Genomic DNA, 23,000 nt, shown 5'->3' with positions numbered 1-23,000 from the left:
TAATTTATGATATATGATATATTATTTTAAGTTTTTCTTACGGCCTCTACCAGTATATAAAAATACTTAATTCAATAAGACTGTAAAACTGACAAACATTGTAAACAGGGTGTCGGGTGATTTTCAACATTAACAGAGCATCACCGATGGAATTCAAACAAGAGGCAGATCATGAAGTAAAGTAATCTGCTGGGACCATTAGCGTAGAGACAACAAATTAGTATAATTTTGTCCTTTGACCATGAAAAGATTATAAACATCGATTCCGGATATATTTCCTCCATCATGTTTGGTTCTGTATTTATGCCAGTGTAGAGAAAAATATTTAATTAAATATGTTTTACTCTAAGTCGCTGCAAAATATTGAATTAAAAATTAAAAATTTGCTCTCCAGATACATTGAAACTTTTTTTTAGATTGTTTTCTACAAAATCTCGTTTGTTTCTCCGTGTTTACGTCAAATCCTAGACGGCCATTTTGCACGAAAATCTGGCTGGGAGTATAACGTAAACATTGATCTGAGCTGAAGTAGAAAACAGTTGTTTTAAACACATAATGTCACTTACTCATAGAACAAGTGGTCTTGTTCAACGTAAAACTACCACTGTACAGAGTGTTGGAGCTGATGGGGGCGTGGAGGAACGAGACGATGAGGGATATACCCCGGACGAAGAGGAAGACCACGATTCGAAGGAAACAAGATTGACTTTGATGGAGGAAATTCTTTTACTTGGACTCAAGGACAGGGAGGTGCACATCCATTTTCGTGTTAAAAATGCAAATAGCAAGAAACTGCACTAAATTGCAACTCGAATTTCCTCTAATGTTTTTTATAAGAACAAATACAGGGATTGATTTTTTTTATTTTTTTTTAAATACTAGCAAATTTATCTAGTGGAAAACATTTCTACCAGCAAACTTGAAGTTTCACAAGGATTTCTCTGTATAATGTGCTTCTTGATCGTTTCTATGATTAAAAAAAAATGAGAAACTTAATATAATCATCAATTCTCTAAGACACACCATCAATAAATAAAGAGCAGTAAAAATATCAATTATCTCAATCTGATTATAGCAAAACTTTCTGATTGAACTTAATTGTAAAATGCACATGTCAAGGAAAAAAATCAAATTTAATTGATGTTATATACAGCCATTTGCTATGGACTGTCGGTTAACTTTGCCACATTTTGAAAAAAGAAAAAAAAAATGGTTTTAACAATAACATATATAGGCCCCTATATTCTTTAATGGTTTTTAAAGATCTGCAACACTACACACTATGCTAGAGCCAGAGACATAAAAGATTCCCATGTAAATTATCATGATCCAAGGCATGAAAATTACAAGCATTAATTCTTTTATTAAAACTTGCGTGTTAGTCACAGACACATTACATGCTTCATCTTGTTTTTATTCAGAGTCAAGTATTTAGGTCATTCTGTTAAGCTTTTAAGAGCACAAGACAAAGTCTGTATAAAATTTAAAAACCAAAACCAACAAAAATGGCAAATTGTAAAAAAAAAAAAAAAAAAAAAAAAAAAGGTCATTGTTTTGTTTTACTCACTAAATTGTGCAACAAATCTAGCTCAAGTTACAGTTTTGATTTTTCACACACATTCAGCAAGTATTTTTCTTTTAATTTTGACACCTGAAATGAAACAAGAGTCCAAGCTAATAGCTAGAAACTTTCAAAATAAACATTAATTTAAATTTTCTATTGCATTTATTTTTCTTCATTGATTCCTTTTCCTTGAACACAGGAGAGAACATTGGAGTCCATGTATGAGTTTTATTTTATTTAAATCTCTACATTGTAGAATTGAAAAATGTTAACATTGACAATATAATTTCACTTTCTCAATTACAATTTCAGGGATACACTTCATTTTGGAATGACTGCATTTCATCAGGTTTACGAGGTTGCATATTAATAGAACTTGCTCTGCGAGGAAGACTTGAACTTGAAAAAGCAGGCATGCGTAGAAGAAGTCTCCTGAACAGAAAAGTCCTCTTAAAGTCATCCAATCCAACAGGAGATGTATTACTGGATGAAACACTCAAGCATATAAAAGAGACAGAGCCACCAGAAACTGTTCAAAGCTGGATAGAGTATCTCAGTGGTATATATCTATATTCAGTTATTCATTTTGAAAATGGTTTCCATGAGTCCAGTGGACACCTCTCAAACTCTTTCAAGTATGAGTAACTTTTATCAACCTACCCCCAGTACACTGATTACTTTGGTCAACGTTGGAAAAGTCACCTAGCTTCTATCAGAGAAAATACAATAACTTCTTAATATTTTTAAAATGTTTTAATTTAATTGCACATCAATAGAAAGGTTAAACATTTCTGTTTTAGAGGATGTGAAATTTACATATTTTCAAAATTATTTAGCAAGTCAAAAGTGCTAATGAAAATCATGTACCCTATTCCAAACCCTAACCCTTATCCAAACCCGAACCCTGTTTATTTCTTTTACTATTTATTTTATTTCACACTTTTGATTCCATTGACCTAGATAGTTCATGACCTAGATTTATTTTATGAAAGATATATTATTATGTAATATTTTGATAAATTTGCTGCTATGAAGTTTCAAAATCACTAATGTTCTTACAAACATTCAAAAGAAAAATTATTCCTGAGTAAAATGATAAATAATATTTCAAGAATTTATTGAAAAATAAGTTCACAAAAATAAAGTAAACATGGTGTTTCAGGATATTAAGAGGAGTTGGGGGCTTCATAAACATTCTCTGTCTCGGAGCCTTCAAAGTCTGATTCCAAATCAAGTCTCTCTGGCTAGATTTCACAACACTGTTTGTAACTCAAATTTATTCTTTCAATGGCAGGAGATTGTAAAGAATGTTCATCAGAAAAAGGGGGGTCTTGTCAGGAAAAAAAAATCCATAAAAAATATAAACCACTGTATCAACAATTACTCTGCATGAAGAAAATGTATATTTAATGTGCTGCAGAATGAAGATTGGGATTGATTTTACAGTGTCTAAAGGTCAGGGTCCAGGGGTCAGGCCAACGGAGTTTTTTTTTTTTTTTTTTTTTTTGCTTTTAGGGTACAATTATTCTTTTCTTTCCTCACAAGACTTCCTTTTTCTTTGTCACCCTCTATTGAGTTTTCCTTTTCTTATAACGCCTAGGTTGTTTGCCTGTTTATTAAGCGGGACCTATACTGGACTAAAGTTTGAATGGTAAAAAGCTTTCATGAAACCCTACTCCTGATCTATAAAATTAAAACAGAATAAAGGCTGAGCTTTGTAATTTTAACAATGTCAAGTTTTGTCCATTTCACATTTTTATGCTATGGCTGTGGGAAGGATATTTATCAAAGTTGTCATCGTCAGAAAGATCGGACATTTCCCTGTTAACAGCCATTTTGCTTCCTTCTTCGTTTCCTTTAAGATTTATCTCATTTTCCTTACATTTTCTGTGATTTTTCGCCATGTGGTGTGTCATATTTGTTAACAGATATAATGTTTATCTAACTATAATACATAGTGAAAGATATTAACCATATCATTTTATATGAACGACCTTAAACACTCTATCATAGCTCCTAAGTTTATAAAGCTGCCATAAAAGTGTAATACTAGGCACTAAATCCAAAGGACATCCTTGGTTACATCTTTGAATCAATCACACTTAAATGTAAAAATTCAGTGTAAAAATTTTTTTTTGTTATTAGATTTTTTTTATGAATGAAATTAACGTTGATACATACATATCCACTTAACCTTACCTAACCTTATGCCAAATTGTAAGATACTACAATACATGAATATAGAATGGGACATTTCCTTGCTTGCTGAGTACTCTGTTCAAGACAGTTATTTTGTTACGGGGAGGTAAAGTGTGAATACAATGTATGTAGCACCTAGGTGTTAGTGTAGCCTTCTTTATTTATTTGACAATTAAGTACTTAAGATTTATTGAGTAGAAAATAATGCTTTATCTATGACACATGAAAGTTTACCTAAAACTCAGTGGAGTTCAATTGGAAAAAATTTTCTGCATCACATACATAATCATGTTATCAATTCATGGAAAGAAAGCATAGGTATTTGAATATTTTAAAACAAATAGAATGCTGTATCTTTGATTTGATGGTAGAATATGTTTTATATTTATGAAATAAAAGTCTTTCTTAAAAGAATGAATGAATACTATGCTCTTTTTGCATAGTTTGCACAGGATAAAACATTTAAGAATTATTTCTGTTACAGGTGAAACATGGAATCCCCTTAAACTAAGGTACCAGCTGAGAAATGTCCGTGAAAGATTGGCCAAGAATTTAGTGGAGAAAGGCATATGTACAACAGAAAAACAGAACTTTTTATTATTTGACATGACAACACATCCACTAACTGATGGTGGTATCAAGCAAAAACTTATCAAAAAAGTCCAAGAATCTGTGTTAAGTCGCTGGACAAATAATCCGCAGAAGATGGACAAAAGGATGCTCTCCCTCATTTATCTGGCTCACGCTTCGGATGTTCTAGAAAACGCCTTTGCTCCTTTATCTGATGACGACTATGAAGTGGCGATGAAACGTGTTCGGGAGTTATTGGACCTTGAATTTGATGCAGAGAGCATGAAAGAGGGTGCAAATGAACTCATGTGGGCAGTGATAGCAGCTTTTAGCAAATAGGCTGGAAAATGTCAAGTGGGGAAAAAAAAGGGACAATTATGTTATTTAAAGATACAAATATATGTAAATTCATGATGATTATTTTTGTTTGTTGTAAATGCATACATAATTGTGACAGAACTTTTCTATTAGGATACAAGTAAAACTTGTGCATTATTTCTGTCATGATATTTTTAATTAAACTGCAATCTTCATTTCAACTTATTTACAAATAATTTAACCACAACTTGAATTTTTTAAAAGTTTTAATGAATTTAATGAATTCAAATACAAAACATTATTTAAACATGGAGTGAAAATTTAAAAAGGATTTATAAAAATAAGAAATTAATATCCATTAGACTATCATATTATTTGCTCGTCTTTCATTAAATTCTCCTTTGCAGTTTGTACCATTTGTATAGTCACTTCTTTTATAGCAGTGAATTATATTGCAGGCTATTATAAGCTTTTTTTATGATCATTCACATAGGGTTCATATATGTACATATATATATGCATCACTTTTGTGGGGAAAGCTCACAGTTACACACATTGACATTCCTGCTGAGTTAGGACAAATGTTGAATAGTTCTTAACAATAAAATATCCATTCTTGCATCAATTATTTATTATTGAATGAGGAAACCAATTATAATATGCTTATATATGTCTTCTGGAGTTAAAGTATGTTATCTGTGGAATTCATAATTTTAAAAATTGAAAATTTACATTTCCAATAGTTGCATTACAAATTAATTACATGTGTAATTAATTGATATGAGTATGATACAAGTAATTGATGCATTGTGATCTTCACCCCCTGTTTTACATTGTGATTTATATCTGAGTGGTAGTATTGTGATATAGATAAATGTTCGTATGGCATTTATGTTCTAAAGTTGATTTTATTTCTTCTTCATTATGTGTATGGGAATTCACCAATTTGTTTCTCTCTCTCTCTCTCTCTCTAAATTTTTTTCTGTTTGTTTGTTTTTTGTTTTGATTTGTTTTTGTTTTTTTGTTTTTTTGCCACAAAAAGAAAGATTCCACTTTAAATCTGATGGGATATACAGAAACAAGATGTAAAAACATTTAATGAAATATTGAGAATGGGAGGGGGGTTGTTCTGCAAAGCTATATTTATATATGTTATAGCATTTTATAGGAATTTATCCTTACTGTACATTCTGTTATGTTTACTTCTACTTAAAGTTGTGTCTTGGTTTGGTGTTTGTTCTTTCTCCTGGTTCAAGATTTTGTTTAATTCAAATATGCTATGTAAATTACTACTTGATGTAGAGTATGGCTGAAGATTACTGCAGATTATGGTGTTGGAAATCCTTTTTTTTTTTTAAAGAATCAATTATCAGTATTTGTTTTCCCAGTTGGATAATTGATGTCTGAGACAATCTGTTTCACTTGTTCACGAGATGTGTCAAATTGACTGTATTTATCTTTCTCTGGACTAGACCTTCCATATCATCTGGGAAATTAATTTGTCAGTGTTTAAGAATACTAATATGTTGAAGATTTTTTTGTCTTTTTGTTATATTCCTGATTTATTTTATCAGTGTGTTTTTGACGTCAAATGAATATTTGTAAAATTTCTCTCAGCTAGATGATTCTCATCTACTGGTTAAGTCTGATTTTAGGGTGTTGGCAAGGAGGAATTGTTAGTTATGAAAATAATTATGTTTACAAGATTACTGTGTACTTTATAGAAAACCATTTGATCTGTGCACAGCTAGTACAATGTTTATGTCAACACTCAAAAAATTTTTTATTTGATTCTCCAGAAGCTTATAAATCCAGGCATAGAATGTATGGCATATTTTTTATGGAGCCAATCATATTCCACAAGAAGTTGTATTTATTTTTGTCATGGGGGAATATCTGTATAAAAGGTAATATTTTGATTTTATCTTTCTATAAAGTATGTCTAGATTGCATGTTATCTTACAACTGTTGTAGCATTTGGAACACCTCACACTTGACTTCTAATGTCTCTTCAATAGTATGATTGTAAAGGGTGAGGTGTTGAAAGTGGTTTGTTTTTCAGACCATGCTTTGCAGAAGGCAACACAGAGTGGTATTGGTCCCTGTATATTACCATATCACTGCTTATAAGTTCAAGATATTGAATACCTGTAATAATGAAGTAAAAGTATTTTAAAAAAAAATTCAAGATTTTTTTTTTTTTTTTTTGATTTATTTTATCTATCGATGTCTCTGAGGAATGCAAGTAATTTACCCCTCCAGAGATTTCCAATTTTGTTTCCTCTTCCTTTGCATAGATGGACATAAATCATTTATTTTTAATTTCCTTCTTCATATAATAATTCTGAACATGGTAATAGCATGGTTGAACACATTTTTGACTGGATTACAAACCAAAATCTATAGGTTTTTGATGCCTGTCCATTCATTGTGGCTACAATCTTTATTATATATATGTTGTAGGTGACTGTTTATGGAATAATCTTGACACTTGCCACGATGATTTACGCCTTGTCTTTTGACCTTAACTTTAGTAAATGAGAAACAGTGATTTTTTTATTCTGATCTATTAGTCTTCTATTTTGACATGTAGGTAAATGAGGATGATACATGTTTCAGATCCCACCATCCAGGAAGACCTGACCTTGACATTTGACCTGGTAGTTGGTTAATGAAATTTTTATGTCTCAACTGAGATATAAGCTCGTGAGGTTTTCTGATCTTCCATTGTAGGACATTCTTCCATTCATTTGTAAATTTTAAACATTTTCATCATCTCAAGAATCCAAGCATTTTTGAGTATATTTGTAAAAGGGAAACAAAATTGTTCAAATGAAGTGCCCAAGCCCCCATGCAAAGGGAAATTATCAAGAAAAGGTGGGGTCATTAAAAAATCTTTCTCAAGAACCACTGTGCCAGATAAGGCTATTTGTAATATTCTTGACAAAGTGAAGATTCTAAATTGTTCATACCATAGCCCCTGGGATAGATTTAACACGGGATCAAAGTTTTACAGGAAAAATTACAGAAACTTACCAGGTGAAAACCTCTAGACATTAAGTATGTAGATTATTCAAATAATGGCCCCTGGGGATAGAAAGGGGCCAGGATAGGGGATCAAAATTTTACATGGGAAAAATCTTTCAAAAAATCTTCTTCCGGAGAAGTGCTGAGCCAGAAAAGATGAAGCTTATGTGAAAACTTCCTGACATGGAGGTTAATTTTTAGCTCACCTGAGGTTTTCAAATCGAAATTTGTTGTCTGTCATTGTAGTTGTTGCTGTAAACTTTTCACATTTTCCTCTTCTTCTCCAGAACCAATGGACCAATTTCAATCAAACTTGCTACAAGGCATCGTTGGTTGAAGGGGATTCAAGTTTGATCAAGTGAAGGACCATGGCCTCTTTCAACGGGCGATAATTAAAAAATAGTGAAAATTTAATGGCACTTTCCAAAAATCTCAAAAACCTCTGGACCAGAAAAGATGAAACTTAAGTGAAAGCTTTATTACATAGTGAAGATTCAGTTTTGTTCAAATTATGACCCCATGGGGTAGGGTGGCAATCACAGTTTCATATAGAAATATTTAGGAAAATATTTTTAAAAATCTTCTCAAGAACAGCAAAGCCATGATTAGTTATATTTATATGAAAGCATCTTAAAGGTGCATAGACACAGATTTGAAGCTTATATTTCCTCAAATTTTCTGTATAATATCACAACTTATATGTTGCTATAGCATTTCACACGAAAATAAAATTAAAAACTTATTCAATCTGGAAATTATTGAAACTACGAATTTCGGGAGGCGTTTGATTAACACATCCTTGCACTTTTACAATTTTTAACTTTATCCTTAATACTTAAGAAAAGTAGCAATTTTGTTGTGTATTAATGAATAATATTACATCTATAATCCAGAAAATTCAGAGTAAAAATGTGCGAAAGCAGAACCCACTCACTAAGTATTGTCAGCCCGTGCTCAGTGTTGTGTAGTGGTGTACAGAGTTTAACAAATTGAATACACCCGTGAAACGTAAACTGTTTTTGTAAACAGGGCACGAGCTCTGTTGTTGTTAATGTTTACGTTTCACCGGGTGTGTTCAATTGTTAATCTCTGCACACACCACTGAGCACGGACTGACAATATACTGGTGATAGGACTTTGCTTTCTACATTTTTACTCTGAAATTTCTGCATTATAGTTTAATATTTTTCATTAATAAAGAACAGAATTGCTAGTTTTCTAAAGTAATAAGGATAAAGTTAAAATTTGTGAAAGTGCAAAAATGTGTCTATTAAACGCGTCCAGAAATTCTAAGTTTCAATAACTTCCAGACAAAAAAAGATCTTTATCAAATTTTCGTATGAAATGCTATAGCAACATACAAGTCATTAAATTACACAGAAAATTTGAGTAAATATTAACTTCAAATCTGTGTCTAAGCACCTTTAAGGTCAGATGACACGTTCCTCAAATATATATTTTGTATTATATAAAAAAAATATTCATAGTTGTCATTCTCTTATAATTTCTAAATCGTTTCAATATGTTTAAAAAAATAAGTACACCAAAAACTGTGACATTGGCAATTCAAAAGATTACCTATATTAAGGATTATATAAGAAATACCACCCTCTGGTATCTTGCCCAAATGCCTGGTAAGGTACCTCAATTTTTGGCGAGGAAACTTGTTCGTGAAGTTAAACTTCCATGACGAATTCTTGGGAAAAATTATATATTTTCTAGGAACGTGTCGTCTGACCTTAAGATAGCTCAGTGCTCACAGTACCTCTAGTTTTTCTTAAAATAGAGACATTGTGTATCAAAATGTGTTGCTTAATTTTTTTTTGTAAAGATGAGCCGAGTATTTTTCAGTTGAGATAGTGTATGAAAGAAGGGGGTATACGTCTTCTAGAGTTTCTGGTCGGAAACGTAAACTGTCAACATGTGTATTTTTGTGCATTTTAATTAGATATTATTCCAATGATTCAAATGGGAAAAAGGAGTAAGGACTTAATTAAGTAGAATATTTTCTTTCATTCACTCATTAATGAAAACGCTTTAATTTGTAAACTCGGGGTGGGTGTGGGGGTGGCGGTAGTAAAGGTAAACAGATGAAAGGAAATACGCGAGACTCTACCTAGCGAGTAAAATCGGTAGAGATTGCCGAGTTATTTTGAACTACCTGTTTTATTCAAAACGTATTAGACCCAAAAATATATATTCCAGAAAATACAGTTTATCTCTCTCTCTCTCTCTTCCCCGCCCCCTCTCTCTCCCTCTCTCTCTGTGAGCGTGTGCAAAAAAAAGGTTGGGGGGGTGTCCGGACCCCCCCCCCCCTTGGTCCGCCAATGATATAAATCAGGGTAAGATATTTCAATTAGCACTGATGGGTTAAAACTTGGCCATGACCTTTGACCTTTTAATAGAGATTCATGCTTCTCTCCGTTATGTATGATCATTCCAGATCGTTAATTAACTACGCACAAGTAGCTCAAAATTGCAGTCAGAATTATCATTTAACCTGAGATTGGTAATAAAACATGTTAATATTAGGGATGTCAACGAGTACCCGGTTAACCGGGTACTCGCTCGAACGTCCGAGTATCGAATACTAAAATCGGTACTCGGTTACTCGGATGTATATTTTTTTCATATTTCAAAATGCATATATTTATTAATAACTTATCAAAAAATGTGATTTGAATATGCATTGTCCATGTCTATACAGTAATTAGCGTGAGCTACACCAGTTAATACCCGTTATCGACTGTGGCTATGTACATGTATATACAATAATTACTGTACACGGCTGTCCTCGCCTCTTGTCACCCTAATTGTTGGATAGTTTAATTGTATGTTTTCAATGAATGTCGTTTAATTATGATCTATTAATTATCCTTAGATTATTCAATTAGCATACGGTAGCGAAATCAGAAGACTGAATACCTCTACCAATTCAAAAGTGAAGAAATATTTAAAAATAAACCGAAGATGAAAAAAGAAATGTTAAAAGTCAGCTGTGTATAGTAATTTTAGCGTATACGGGTTGAAACCACCATATATTAAGAAATTACTGTCCATTTTGTTGGATATGAAGGCATCAAGGGCAGTTGGAAACATGGGATAATTTCTGCAAAACGGTTGAACTTGTAAATATTGCGAGAAATCAACATACTGAACTTTCAGAGTTATCACAGAAAAAAACATTTGGAAAAAAAGATGTAAATAATATACGACTCGCGATCACGACAACGTCCTTTCTCAAAGATATTCTCTTTCGCTAGCCTAATTATTACGAAGTTGTCCTTCTCTTCCGTTGATCAAATTATTTTCTTAAACAAGAACTGCACTGTAAAGCATTCGTAATTATTGGTGTATTGATTGATAATGTCTTTTGTGTTTATTTGATATATAAATTAAGTACCTATACCAAAAAGTCGCCTCCGTTGGGCTCGATGTTTTTGTATATGCATTATAATTTAAATAAAAACCGATGGGGTAAATAGGTCTCAATAAAATCAACAATCGTTTACATGTATACACACTTTTTCCGAGTACCCGGGTACTCGATCGGAAAGTCGTCCGAGTAACCGATTATCAAATATTGACCGATTAGACATCCCTAGTTAATATCATCATTTTATCCAGCTGTCACGGTTGCTCAGTCGGTAGAGCTGGGCGGTTGTGGGTTCGTGTTCGCGACAAACTTAAGTCGATTTAAAAAATAGGCAGCAACTGTTCTTTCGCCTAGCTCTCGGCACTTTGAAGTGAATTTTGCAGTTTTCTCTTCTTTTTTTTTCTTTGGATGAGACTTTAAAAAACTGAGGTCACGACTTGCGAACCTTCGCTGCTCGCCAAGTTAAGGTTTAAATTGAGCATATAGTTTGGGAATGAATGTTAATGCATTGAGATATGATATCAATGAATTTTTACTGTTGATGAATCTGGTGGGGAAAAAAATCTTTTTCAAGGGACGGGATTTTTGTTGTACATGTATCATGGATTTAAGGAAATATCAAGTGGAAATTAAGGTGGCCGATTTTGTCCTTTCTTCTAATTACAATAGCTTTGTGCTATAGACCAACCAGGACTTGAGGTAAGTGAATCATAATGATTTACAATGAGCCTACTAAGTGCATGTTTGAAGGATGTGGTAAAAGAAAGGAAAGACATATTATACATGTAATAAGAAGAGTCCTATAATTGAAAATGAGGTTTAACAATACAGGAAATAAGAAATATGAAAGACTTATGGGCACATGGGCTGCAACACTCACCAGCTGAGACGCAAATGAATATCTAGGGAAATAAAAACCGTAACATGCTACCGTGTACTCAAGCCTAAAGTCCTTGGTTTAAATAACACGGCAAATTTATATTATATTGATGTTTGATATGTTTGCAAATTACAGTCTTGTTATTCAAGAAAAAAATTGTAAAATGCTGTGATCTACCCTGACGTATGAGGCTATGTCTTGCACAAACTTGACCTACACTACTAGTTTATGAACATGCTTACAAATTTATAATGAGATCTTTAGATCTGCTGTTCGTAAGGAGATTTCAAAAGAATCTTTCTTTGCAAAAAATTGCCCTAATAACAAAAATCTGGCCCTACCCTTGCACTCAAGTATGGTGTTCCGTTTGGGCCATTCGCACCTTCGCACTCTCGCCTTTAGGGCGAAGATGCGAGAGTGCGAAGTTGCGAAGGCGAAGGAGCGATACTAATATCGCACTTTCGCCTTCGCAACTTCGCACTTTCGCCTTCTCATTTTACTTCTTTGGAGATCTTTATCGTTATGAGTTAATTTTAGTGGGCTCTTGGATGTTATTGGTACGCATGCGCTAGATTAGTGTGACGGTGCCAAAATGGATGCTAAGCAATGGTTGAAATTCATTGTACAATGACGTTTTTACTAATGAATATACACTTGCTATTTTATGAAACGAAAAATAGTGTAATTGATCACTGGACACTCTAATTTTATATACATTGGTAGATTATATAATGTAATGATGGTAAATGATTGTTGTAACTGGTGCATGGTGCACAAGCAAAATTATAGATATATATGTATTCGTAGTGGTGGTGTGCATCACAGTCTCAACTAAAGGACAGGGAACATAGGATTTTTTATGATCCATAAACTGTATAAAGTTTGATTTTGATATATCCTGGTGTAATATATATGTGCATATATGCAGTAGAGCTACTTCGATCTACATTGTAAGCATACGATAGAGAACTCCACAAAAAAGGCAAAGGTGCGAGGGCGAAAATGCGAAGTTGCGAAAGCGAAGGAGCGATACTAGTATCGCTTCCTCGCCCTCGCACCTTCGCGCTTCGCATCTTCGCACTTTCGCTCCTTCGCCTTCGCACTTTCGCCCGAAAGGCGAGAGTGCGAAGGTGCGAGTGGCCCCAACGGAACACCATACTCAAGGAAATTGTTTTAAGATTACTTGAATCTTCACTATATGATTATTTACTAAACTTTTCTGAAGTCTATATTTAAAACTTTTCTTATGCAAAACTCTGAATCGCTCTTACATTGGCAACTCACACTTGAAGAAGATGGAGGATTATTCTAAGAAAAGTAATTCTCCTTGTAAGGACGCCTTTTACTTTTTGTTTTTGTTGTTGCCGTTATTTTTCAAAATTTTATTTTATTATTTGTGTGGGTGGGTTGGGGTTCTGATTCGGTGGTTCCTAGGAATAATATTCCTAGATGCCACCTTCGTTTTTCCCCCTTATTTTTATTATTTATCAACCCTTGGCATTGCCACAATCATTTGTATAAATTTGATAAAGGAATTTTTAAAGGACGTTTATGTCAAGTTAGGTAAAATAATTTAGTGGTTTTAGGCTGAAATAATAATATTTATAAAAATTTAAAAAAAAACGCTTACGCGACGGTATGCTAAACCAAGTTATCTGCATGTGAATGAAAATTAATCATAATATAAATTCTCGCTTGTAAACTATTACAAACATTCGTTAACCATTGTCAATCATAGTTTCAATAGTCTGAAAATATGTTTTTATCAGATGAACAGTGTTTTTACATTATACGTTATAGTTTCCGGTCCTAAACTATAGTAATTAACAGTAATTGGCTACATACCATTAATTATTTTTAAAAAAACATATATAGAAGAGTTACAGGTGTTGGAAGATAACTTAAGGAAGAGATTGCAAGGGTCCATGAAAAAAATCCGCTCTATGAATTTTTCTCATTTTTACATATAATTTGCCTTACGTTAATGGTATCAAAATATGAAAATGTTAACCAAGGTCATCAGGGTTATAAGGAAGATATGGTTGCCATGGTAACCACCGATTTTCAATATTTTGATATTTATGTAGTGAAATTTTAAGTATGCCATACAGGTATCAAAATTGAAACAAATTAAATAATTTTCACCAGATATTAAATAATACGCATTATATTCATTGAAAATAAAAATTGTATCGGAAACTATTGTTAGATGTAGTAATGCCACAGTTGCTTTTGGGAGTAGTCATTGTAAATTTGCGGTAATATTTTCACTCCAAGAGCAGTTTTCAACGTCTTGACAAAAAATTGCCCAATGAATTTTCCTAAAATTAATATATTTTGTAACAATTATTATAAGTGACATATGGTTAAAATATGAAGTGGGGTCATCACATTCTTTTTTAAGCTACATGCATTGCAATACCCCCCCCCCTTTCCTAGAATATTAAAAGATTTCATAAATTTTAATCTGACGGTTTGTTGCTGAACCTTTAATATGCATAATTTGTTTAAAAAAAAACTATATAAAATAAGTATAGATTTAATTTTTTTTCTGAAAATTTTGTGGTGGTTGCTCATTTGATTCGTAGAGCAGAATGATAGCAGAATGATAAAAGTATCATGTACACAAAAAAAAAACAACAACAACAATATGCATATTTTTGTTTTAATTTCCCATCTCCAAAATATTCATTCCGTTTATATCAGTATAAAAATATACATTCTAAACCAGTGCACAGTGGTCCAAGGGCCAAATTGTTCATGCTCTGAACACTCATCGAGTTTTCTGCACTGTGACTTGGAATCGGAAAGGGGGGGGGGGGGGAGTCACTTGAACACATTGAATGAATAGGTTATTTCAGAGAACTTGTACCTGCAATATATACCGTATATAAAAATCCTAGCTTTTATCTTATTTTACATATTTTAGTGATTTGTTATTTAATATTTGCATTTGCAATTAAGTATTTTTCCTTCAGATTCATTGCAAGTAAGAAAACAATTCATTTTCTCATGGACTAGGTAAAGGTGCGGTCACACGATGCGATTTTTCATTCGATTTTCCATCCGACTTTTCCATTCGATTTGCTTTCGACTAAAATCGTACCGTGTGACCACCCAAGTCGAAAGTCGAAAGCAAACTCTGAAAGTCGATTGGAAATCGGATGGCGTCAGATTTTCAATCGACTTTCTGGTGAAAATCGTGACGTCACAATGACATTTCCCGCGACGCGAAATGAATAGTCGTTATTTTTGTCATCTATAATGAATGTATAAATTATTAATTGACAAAATATAAGGATACCCAGTAAACGACAATTATTGGGTACAAATGGCTAATTATATAAAGCATACAAGTCATAAACTATTATTTTATTACCGTAGTTTTCGAGGACTGAGATTCATGTTTTTATAGAATGCCAATTTACGATTAAAGATTTTTTTTGAATATCATAGATTTAGCTTGATTCAAATCATAGCATTTATCTTAAAAAAAAGAAGTTTTAGATATTACTTTTAAAACCAGCATGGATGTTAATTAAAATTAGATCTTTCATGTTGCTGTAAATTTAGATCTGCGGTACACACCATATCAGTACTTCAGTATGCTAGGGGTTCACGGCGAGATACTTTTGACTTGACACCACATAAACACCCCAATCCTATCAATAATATGAACAAGTAGTTTTTTTTAAGTATTTGCACGGATTCTAATTATAAGCGTTCGTCAAGAGATTCAACTTATTTCATGTATTATATATGTAAACGTGTAGAATAATTTAAAATGGTAGATTTTAATTTTCTAGAACTCGCATAAAAGTACTGTACTAAATGAAGTGGTTAATTAGATTAGGTATTTAATTTTTACTCCTACAAATAAGAGCCTCTGTACACGCCCCTACTCTCCTAATATACGGAACTACTAACGAAAAAAAAAAGACTGAAAAAAACTATTTATGTTTATTAGGAGAAATTACGTTGCTGTCTTTTCTCCTTGAATTATCTTCCTTATTTCCTTTCACCTCGACGTGATGTAGCGTTGTACATGTACCTCTAACTACTGTATATATGTTTGTATGTTATTAATTTTGTAACTCATGTACCAATACTTTGGTTTGAGTGAATAAATTGAACTTGGACCCCCCCCCCCCCCAAAAAAAAAGAGATTCAACATTGAATACTTTAAAAATATTAATGATTAGTTTACATATCACCAGGGAAGTTTTTAAGTCTAATTTTTATTTATTTTATTATTAATGTTATTTTTAGAAAGGTAGCACTCTTTACTTTCCTACCAAAAGTTACTTTTATTAAAATTTTGATTAACTTAATTATTGGAGCGTCTGGTGAATTTGATTAACAGTGTACCCAGTCACGCGTTTTAAATATACACATAATAGTGATCAATGGGCTGTAAATATTTCACTTTCAGTAATAATAGTGAAAATAAAAAGGCGATATTTCAAATGTTTTCAATAATATTGTTTCGTCAACTGCTGGTCAACGGAAAAAGTTTAACTTTTGCGAAGTAGCTATTTTACCTTTCTTGTAAGCGAAAGTCTAGTGCAGGTTCTTTTTTAAAATCTTTTTATGCCGAAATGAAAAAAATACATGTATTTTCCCTCATTAGTCAGTTTAAAAACCCTGGCAAACCTCAGATACTTCGGACAAGTTCTTTACATGTATGCGGTATGTTTTCTTCAGACATAACCTGTAGATTACGTCAACATCAACGTCATAATGGGGCAAATGACGTAATGTTATACTGAATGAAGGGAAAAAATATTTTCATAATGATGCTTTTTAGGTTTATTACAATAATCAGAACTACTTCAAACTAAAAAAAAAAAAGTACCTGTTCATTTCTTGTCAAAATCGTTTGTAAATCGAATGTAAAATCGCATCGTGTGACCACCCCACCAATCGACTCCAATCGACTTACCTGAGCAAGTCGAATGAAAATCGAATGAAAAATCGCATCGTGTGACCGCACCTTAAGCCTACATATCTCCTTTGTGACGTCATAATGCCACACTTGACGTCAAAACTATAGTGCAAACTGTTTTGTTTCAAAAATAATCGTTGAATGACATTTATAAATTTGCGCTTCATGCTCACGCGGTTCATGAAATATGCTGAGGTGAAGTGTCTTTGTTCATGCCTTCGTGAATTTTAAAAAATTAAATTCCTTTTTCAAATATATTCCCGTGAGCATTATGATTTCAAAGACTTTTTTATGCATATGCTCAAAATAATTTTCCCTCTCTGGTATACCTGGTACCTCCGTAGTACTTCGATTGTCAGAATTAACCTCTCTTAGTTTCGTCTGTCATTCTTACACGCGTTTTTTTGCAAGATATGTGAAAACATGCAAAAAGAAACTTTTCTTTTCTGTCAGAAGAAGTGTGTTAAGTTTCAATTTTTCACCAAATACGACGCATAAAACATCTTACCACAACAAATATTTACGCAATATAACGTTATGTTTATATGGTCGATGTAAGAGTTGAAAATGCTAGAGAAGGTCTACAGAGGAAAACAATTTCCTCTGCGATATTTTTTAAAAAACGTTCATGTCCAGCATGCGACCTCAAACTGGTCTATACACGTATAACGTTATATGAAAATCGCATTCGTTTATCTGTTCATCCATATAGGTCTACATTCATTATAATCACTGAGAAAATCACGCCGTCTGAAGCTTCTAGGAAATGAATATCTATTCATAGATGTAGATCATATAGTAAAGAAACCGATCTCAAATAAAATTCTAATATTTTAAATAAAACTAAAGGACATAAAGATCCAGATATGAATTAAATTTATTCATGACTTGACATAGATTTCAGTGTTCAAAACTACGACAAAAGGTAGAAGTGACAAAACGAAAAAAAAAACACAGGGATAAAAAAATCTATATTATCTTATTCTTTCTCTGTTTTAAAAATATTGCCACGAAGACCTTTTGTCATGGGCGTATTCATAATCGCACTCCTTATTCAGCTGTTATTCCGGAAATGGTTACCGTAAATCTTTTTTTAAACATCACATGAGTCGATCACGTGACGCCTTGCAATCGCTTCCTTAATGGTTGTATTCATTGTTTAAAAACTGACATGACAGTTTTACAGTATTGACTTAATCCATTAAGAACATATTTATCATGACGATTCATGAGATCAGAAAAACTAATAATAGTTCTGTTTTCTGCATAAATCATATGGTAAAATTTATACCTTTCTTGTTTAAAGTAATCACAATTGAACAAATAATGGAACTTACCACCCATTTCTCCTATATTGAACAAATTACAAATTAGTTGGAAAAGTCAAGATTAAAGTTGGAATTACCAACCTTAAAGTTGGAAAAGCCAAGATTTAAGTTGGAAAAGCCAAGATTAAAGTTGGAATTACCATATGAGTGAAAAAAATTCTCGAGAGAATAGTTTCACAGAAAAAAATGTACAATTCCGATACAAAAGCAGAGATTCTGTCGTTAAATTATATGTGTCCAATGTAACGCTATGTTTATCTTTTTGTGAATTCAGTGCCTTATATAACTGCAAATCAAAGTTAAAAGTCGTAAACAATAGTCCAATCCACACTTTGCAAAAGTTGTGTCCCTTTGCGCGGTCAACCAAAAGGTCATAATGGAAAGAAATACCCAGCATTCCGATAATCCATCCTGTTTATTTTTTTTTTCTTTCAAATGTATGGGTTGGCCCATCCTGGGGCAATCAATATACAAGATGCACAAATTTTTCCAGTTTCGTAACGAAACAAATAAACAATCCTTGGATACAATACAAATGAAAAATTATCGCATATAAATAAGAACTTTTACAATACAAATAAGAAAATATACAATGCAATATAGAATACAAATGGAAAATTATAGAATACAAATGGAAAATTATAGAATACAAATGGAAAATTATAAAATACAAATAAAAATTATAAAATACAAATGAAAAATTATACAATACAAACAGAAAATTATAGATCACAAATAAAAATTATACAATATGAATGAAGAATTATACAATACAAATAGAAAATTATACATGCAATGCAAATAAAAATTATACAATACAAATGAAAAATCATACTATACTAATAGAAAATTATACGATACAAATGGAAAATTATATTATACAAATGGAGAAGATAGACGTTTGACATGCCATAGGCATAAAAGTTATACAATTCAAATGAAGAATTATACAATACAAATAGAAAATTATACAATACAAATAAAAATTATACAATACAAATGAAAAATTATACTATACTGATAGAAAATTATATAATACAAATAAAAATTATACAATACAAATGGAAAATTATACAATACAAATGGAAAAGATCGACGTTTGACATGCCATAGGCCTATACATCAGGACTGATTATTTCTTTTGGATGTTTGTCAGTAGTAAAGAATAAATTGCATAGAGTATTCGATCCCAACCATGAGGTGTTCTGTTTGGAGGGGATTTGGTCGATATACCCTAAATTATTTTCTGTTAGAAATCAACATATATTTTCTGTAAGAAATCAGCATATTAATTTTTCTAATTTAATAAATATTTCATTTTCTAAATTACGGAAAACTTGTGTTAATCAGTGGTCCATGACAGTTGGAGTTATCGCTCTTTTCTTACAACATTATGACCAGTCACGATTATGCGATAACCATGCAAAATTAACATTTATGCACACTCTCGATCGATCGAAAAATGATTGGATCCCCGGGTGTCGCAGGCGTACTAGGTACTCCACTACTTGCAATTCACTCTGAGTATGCATTGTAAATCAAATCATGGGACGTACAATTAGTCATTTTTAATATGTATATGATGGAAGAATGAAAAGGGTGAAGATAACAAACAGCCATCAATTTTATATATATAATAAACTATACAAGACGCGAACAGGGCAAAAGAACGAACCCCTGGAAACACTCTAGATGTGGATGGGATCAGGTGCCTAGAAGGAGTAAGCATCCCGGTCACACTTTCCACGAGCCCTCTTTATTGACCAGTAATCCGTAGTCACTTGAAGTTGAAGATGGCCTTACAATTGGTATGAAACGTCAAAATTCAACCCAACGATAGATTCTATTTACAAAAAGGTCAAAGCCTCCATTTTCTGCATCAAGTGTCAAACATGACTACTATTTCGGCAGATTACATCCAAATCATACACGTAACACTGTTATATAACTATAGTTAACTATATTGTTTATAATAACTAGACTGTAGTTCATTATAGTAAACTATAGTTTTGTATAGTGTCAAAATATACACTATGATTAACTAAAGTACATACTTACATGGAATTTTGATTAATTATAGTAAAAGCATAAATTGATTTTTTTGTATACTGCCTGATATATTTTAACTATTTTAACTATATAGTACTTAATAATACTATACTATTTTTTTTTTTTTTTGGAGGATTGTAGATATTTTTCTTCTCAATCGTAGACTTGAACTTAAAATATGATGAAATGCAATGCTGAACCTTTTATGATTAACGTACATGTACAACATCTTCTTAACACCTGTGTTGCCCAATTTCACCTCAAGGAAACGTCGGAGTGATTCGGAATTACATGTACTATCTTTGGTAACGGGGGACAAAAAGTAGTGATCTTAACTTAATTTTGATCCGCCAATCATTTTTTTATAACACCATATGGGATAGGCTTATTATTCCTCTGTCTTTATCGTCAATAATACGTAATTAGAAATAAGTGTTGCTATTTCTACAACAAATATGCCCCATGTATACAGGACATCAACCAGAAATTCATGTGTCTCCATTTCAATGATTGTTCATATTTTAAAGAAGTATCCTACCTGGTATAGAAAAGCTGGAAAAGGGATTTTTTTTTTTAAATCTCACCCTCTTTATTGAAAATATTACATTGTAAGTATATCATTTGGAAGATCCATGGCTCTTTGTTTGGAGAATATACAACCAAATGTTCATTGATTGTCATCTTCTCTTTAGCGAGTTTATTACTTTAATATACAATTTGTACTTCGGGTTCGTTGCCACGATGCTCTCAGTGGCGAATACATGCATGCACATTTTACTAGTAAATGTATTAGCACAACTTACTGATAGTTTTTGGGTATATAAATATATTCACAACTTTAAGTGTTATCAATTGCTTTACAATCATTTCCATGCCCATTCACGTCAAAAACATTTTTATATCCATGCAGTGCCTCGTTTTTCTTTTAACATCGGGTTCGATGCCATCTGATGTTCTAGAAATTTCCGTCAAGATATAGACGTATAAAACTAAGATCGCAGACTGCGAAAACGATTTGCACATTTTGTTTTTCAATCAGTAATCATAACTTATTTCCTCTGTATCACTTAAATCAAGTTTTCATTGAATAATTTATTAATGACGTTCTATCATATAATTAAACGATTGCTTGTTGTCAGTTTCATTAAAAATTGCCAGTAACTTAGATCCGCCAACCGTAACCACCACTCTTTTTGCTATTTCACGGCTGTTCATTGAAAATGAAAGTAGCTAGACTTTTAATCAAATTTACGATAATTATGTTCTCCAAACGAAGTTTGGGAACATATTGTTTTTACTCTGTTTCTTCTTCTTCTTCTTATTATTATTATTTTTCTTTTTTTCTACTTTCTTCTCCGGTACTTTTTTGTCCGGGAGTGTTCTCATAGAACCACTCATCCGATTGACATGGAACCTTTTTAGGGTTAATAGGCATGTTGTGTAGGTGTTCGGAACGAAGGTCATTTTGCGCGCACATGCATGCACGTGCGCGCGCGTGCAATGAGTGAAATGACTGATATACTTGATGAAGCCGTAACTTTTTTATTTCTTGATGAATTGCTTTGAAACTCAAAATATAAAGATATATTAGGAGTCTGGACAAGATAACATAGTCAAATTAGCGTGAACTCACGCGCATGCACGTGCGCTCTTCTCTGATTGGCTGATACAAAAATCTCAATAATTTCCTTGTTTTTTTGACAAAATACTTTGAAATTTAGAATATAAGTATATATTACAAGGTGCTACATGTTGTATAGGAAATTTCTTGAAAACACGCACATGCAGGTGTGCTGCAATCTGATTGGTTGAAACTTTAAATGTCTATAACTCCCTTGGTTTTCAACAAAACAAGATGAAATTTACTACATGGATAGGCACATAGAGCTCCTACATTATGATAATATCAAAATTGAATGCAAGGCCATGCATGTGCGTATGCTGAATTCTGATTGGCTAATACTTAAAGGGTTACATCTCTCTTATTTTTCAATGAGATTCTTTAATATTTAACACAAATGTATGTATTGTGAGACACTATAAGAAAATTAATGTGAAAAATGTAGAAAACATGTGCAAGCATATGCGCTGAAATTTGATTGGCTAATACCCATATGGCTATATCGGAGTAGTTTTCCAATGAAATACCCTTAAAAATAAAGTCTCCATCTATATTACAAAAGTATTGTCTAATTTATTGAAGCTTGTAGGGAATGGGGCATCATAAGGGATTGGGGAGCAGTTTGGGGAACATCTGTAACGGTTCCCGTTACAATTAGCACTAGTTAGTATGCGAATGGAATTTGATTATAGTTTACGGACATCATCTTATACCTAGTGTAGTATTAAAGGATTTTAGTATGAACTCTGGTGAAGGTGTTTCGGAGTTTATTTACAATATTTATTAATTGATAAGTATAGAAAGCCGTTTTATAGATCCGCCTTGACGCGGTATTATTTCAGATCGACATCGGCACGAGGAGTACAATACGCCTAGACAAACAAGTCGAACACTATTCAATGATAACAGTAGTTTTGTAGATCTGTCACGACGCAGTATTGATCGGAACGTGGAGTACAATACTCCTATGCAAACAAATCGAACACTTTTCCATGATAGCAATAGATTTGTAGATCCGCCGCTTCATACAGATACTGGTAGATTATAAAGGGACGAGGAGTTTTACACTCCAATGCGAACTTTGCGTAGTTATTCATCGGGCTACTCAGCAGTGACAAATTTC

General features: G+C 32.5%; 1 protein-coding gene across 1 annotated transcript; it reads left to right on the top strand.

Annotated features, from left to right (window-relative positions):
• The first annotated feature begins 449 nt into the window (after positions 1–449).
• On the top strand, positions 450–4,915 carry LOC133182324 (Golgi phosphoprotein 3 homolog sauron-like). Its single transcript, XM_061317126.1, has 3 exons — positions 450–750; positions 1,877–2,123; positions 4,248–4,915. Exons 1-3 carry the CDS (start codon positions 556–558, stop codon positions 4,670–4,672), a joined length of 867 nt encoding a protein of 288 aa, XP_061173110.1. The 5' UTR covers positions 450–555; the 3' UTR covers positions 4,673–4,915.
• Positions 4,916–23,000: the final 18,085 nt, after the last annotated feature.

The sequence above is a fragment of the Saccostrea echinata genome, unplaced genomic scaffold (genome assembly GCF_033153115.1).
Source record: "Saccostrea echinata isolate AGI-Se365-2 ecotype Australia unplaced genomic scaffold, CSIRO_AGI_Sech_v1 ptg000009l, whole genome shotgun sequence".
NCBI lineage: Eukaryota > Metazoa > Mollusca > Bivalvia > Ostreida > Ostreidae > Saccostrea > Saccostrea echinata.
Note: the sequence above shows the minus strand (reverse complement) of the source record. Positions and strands in the feature narration are given on the sequence as shown.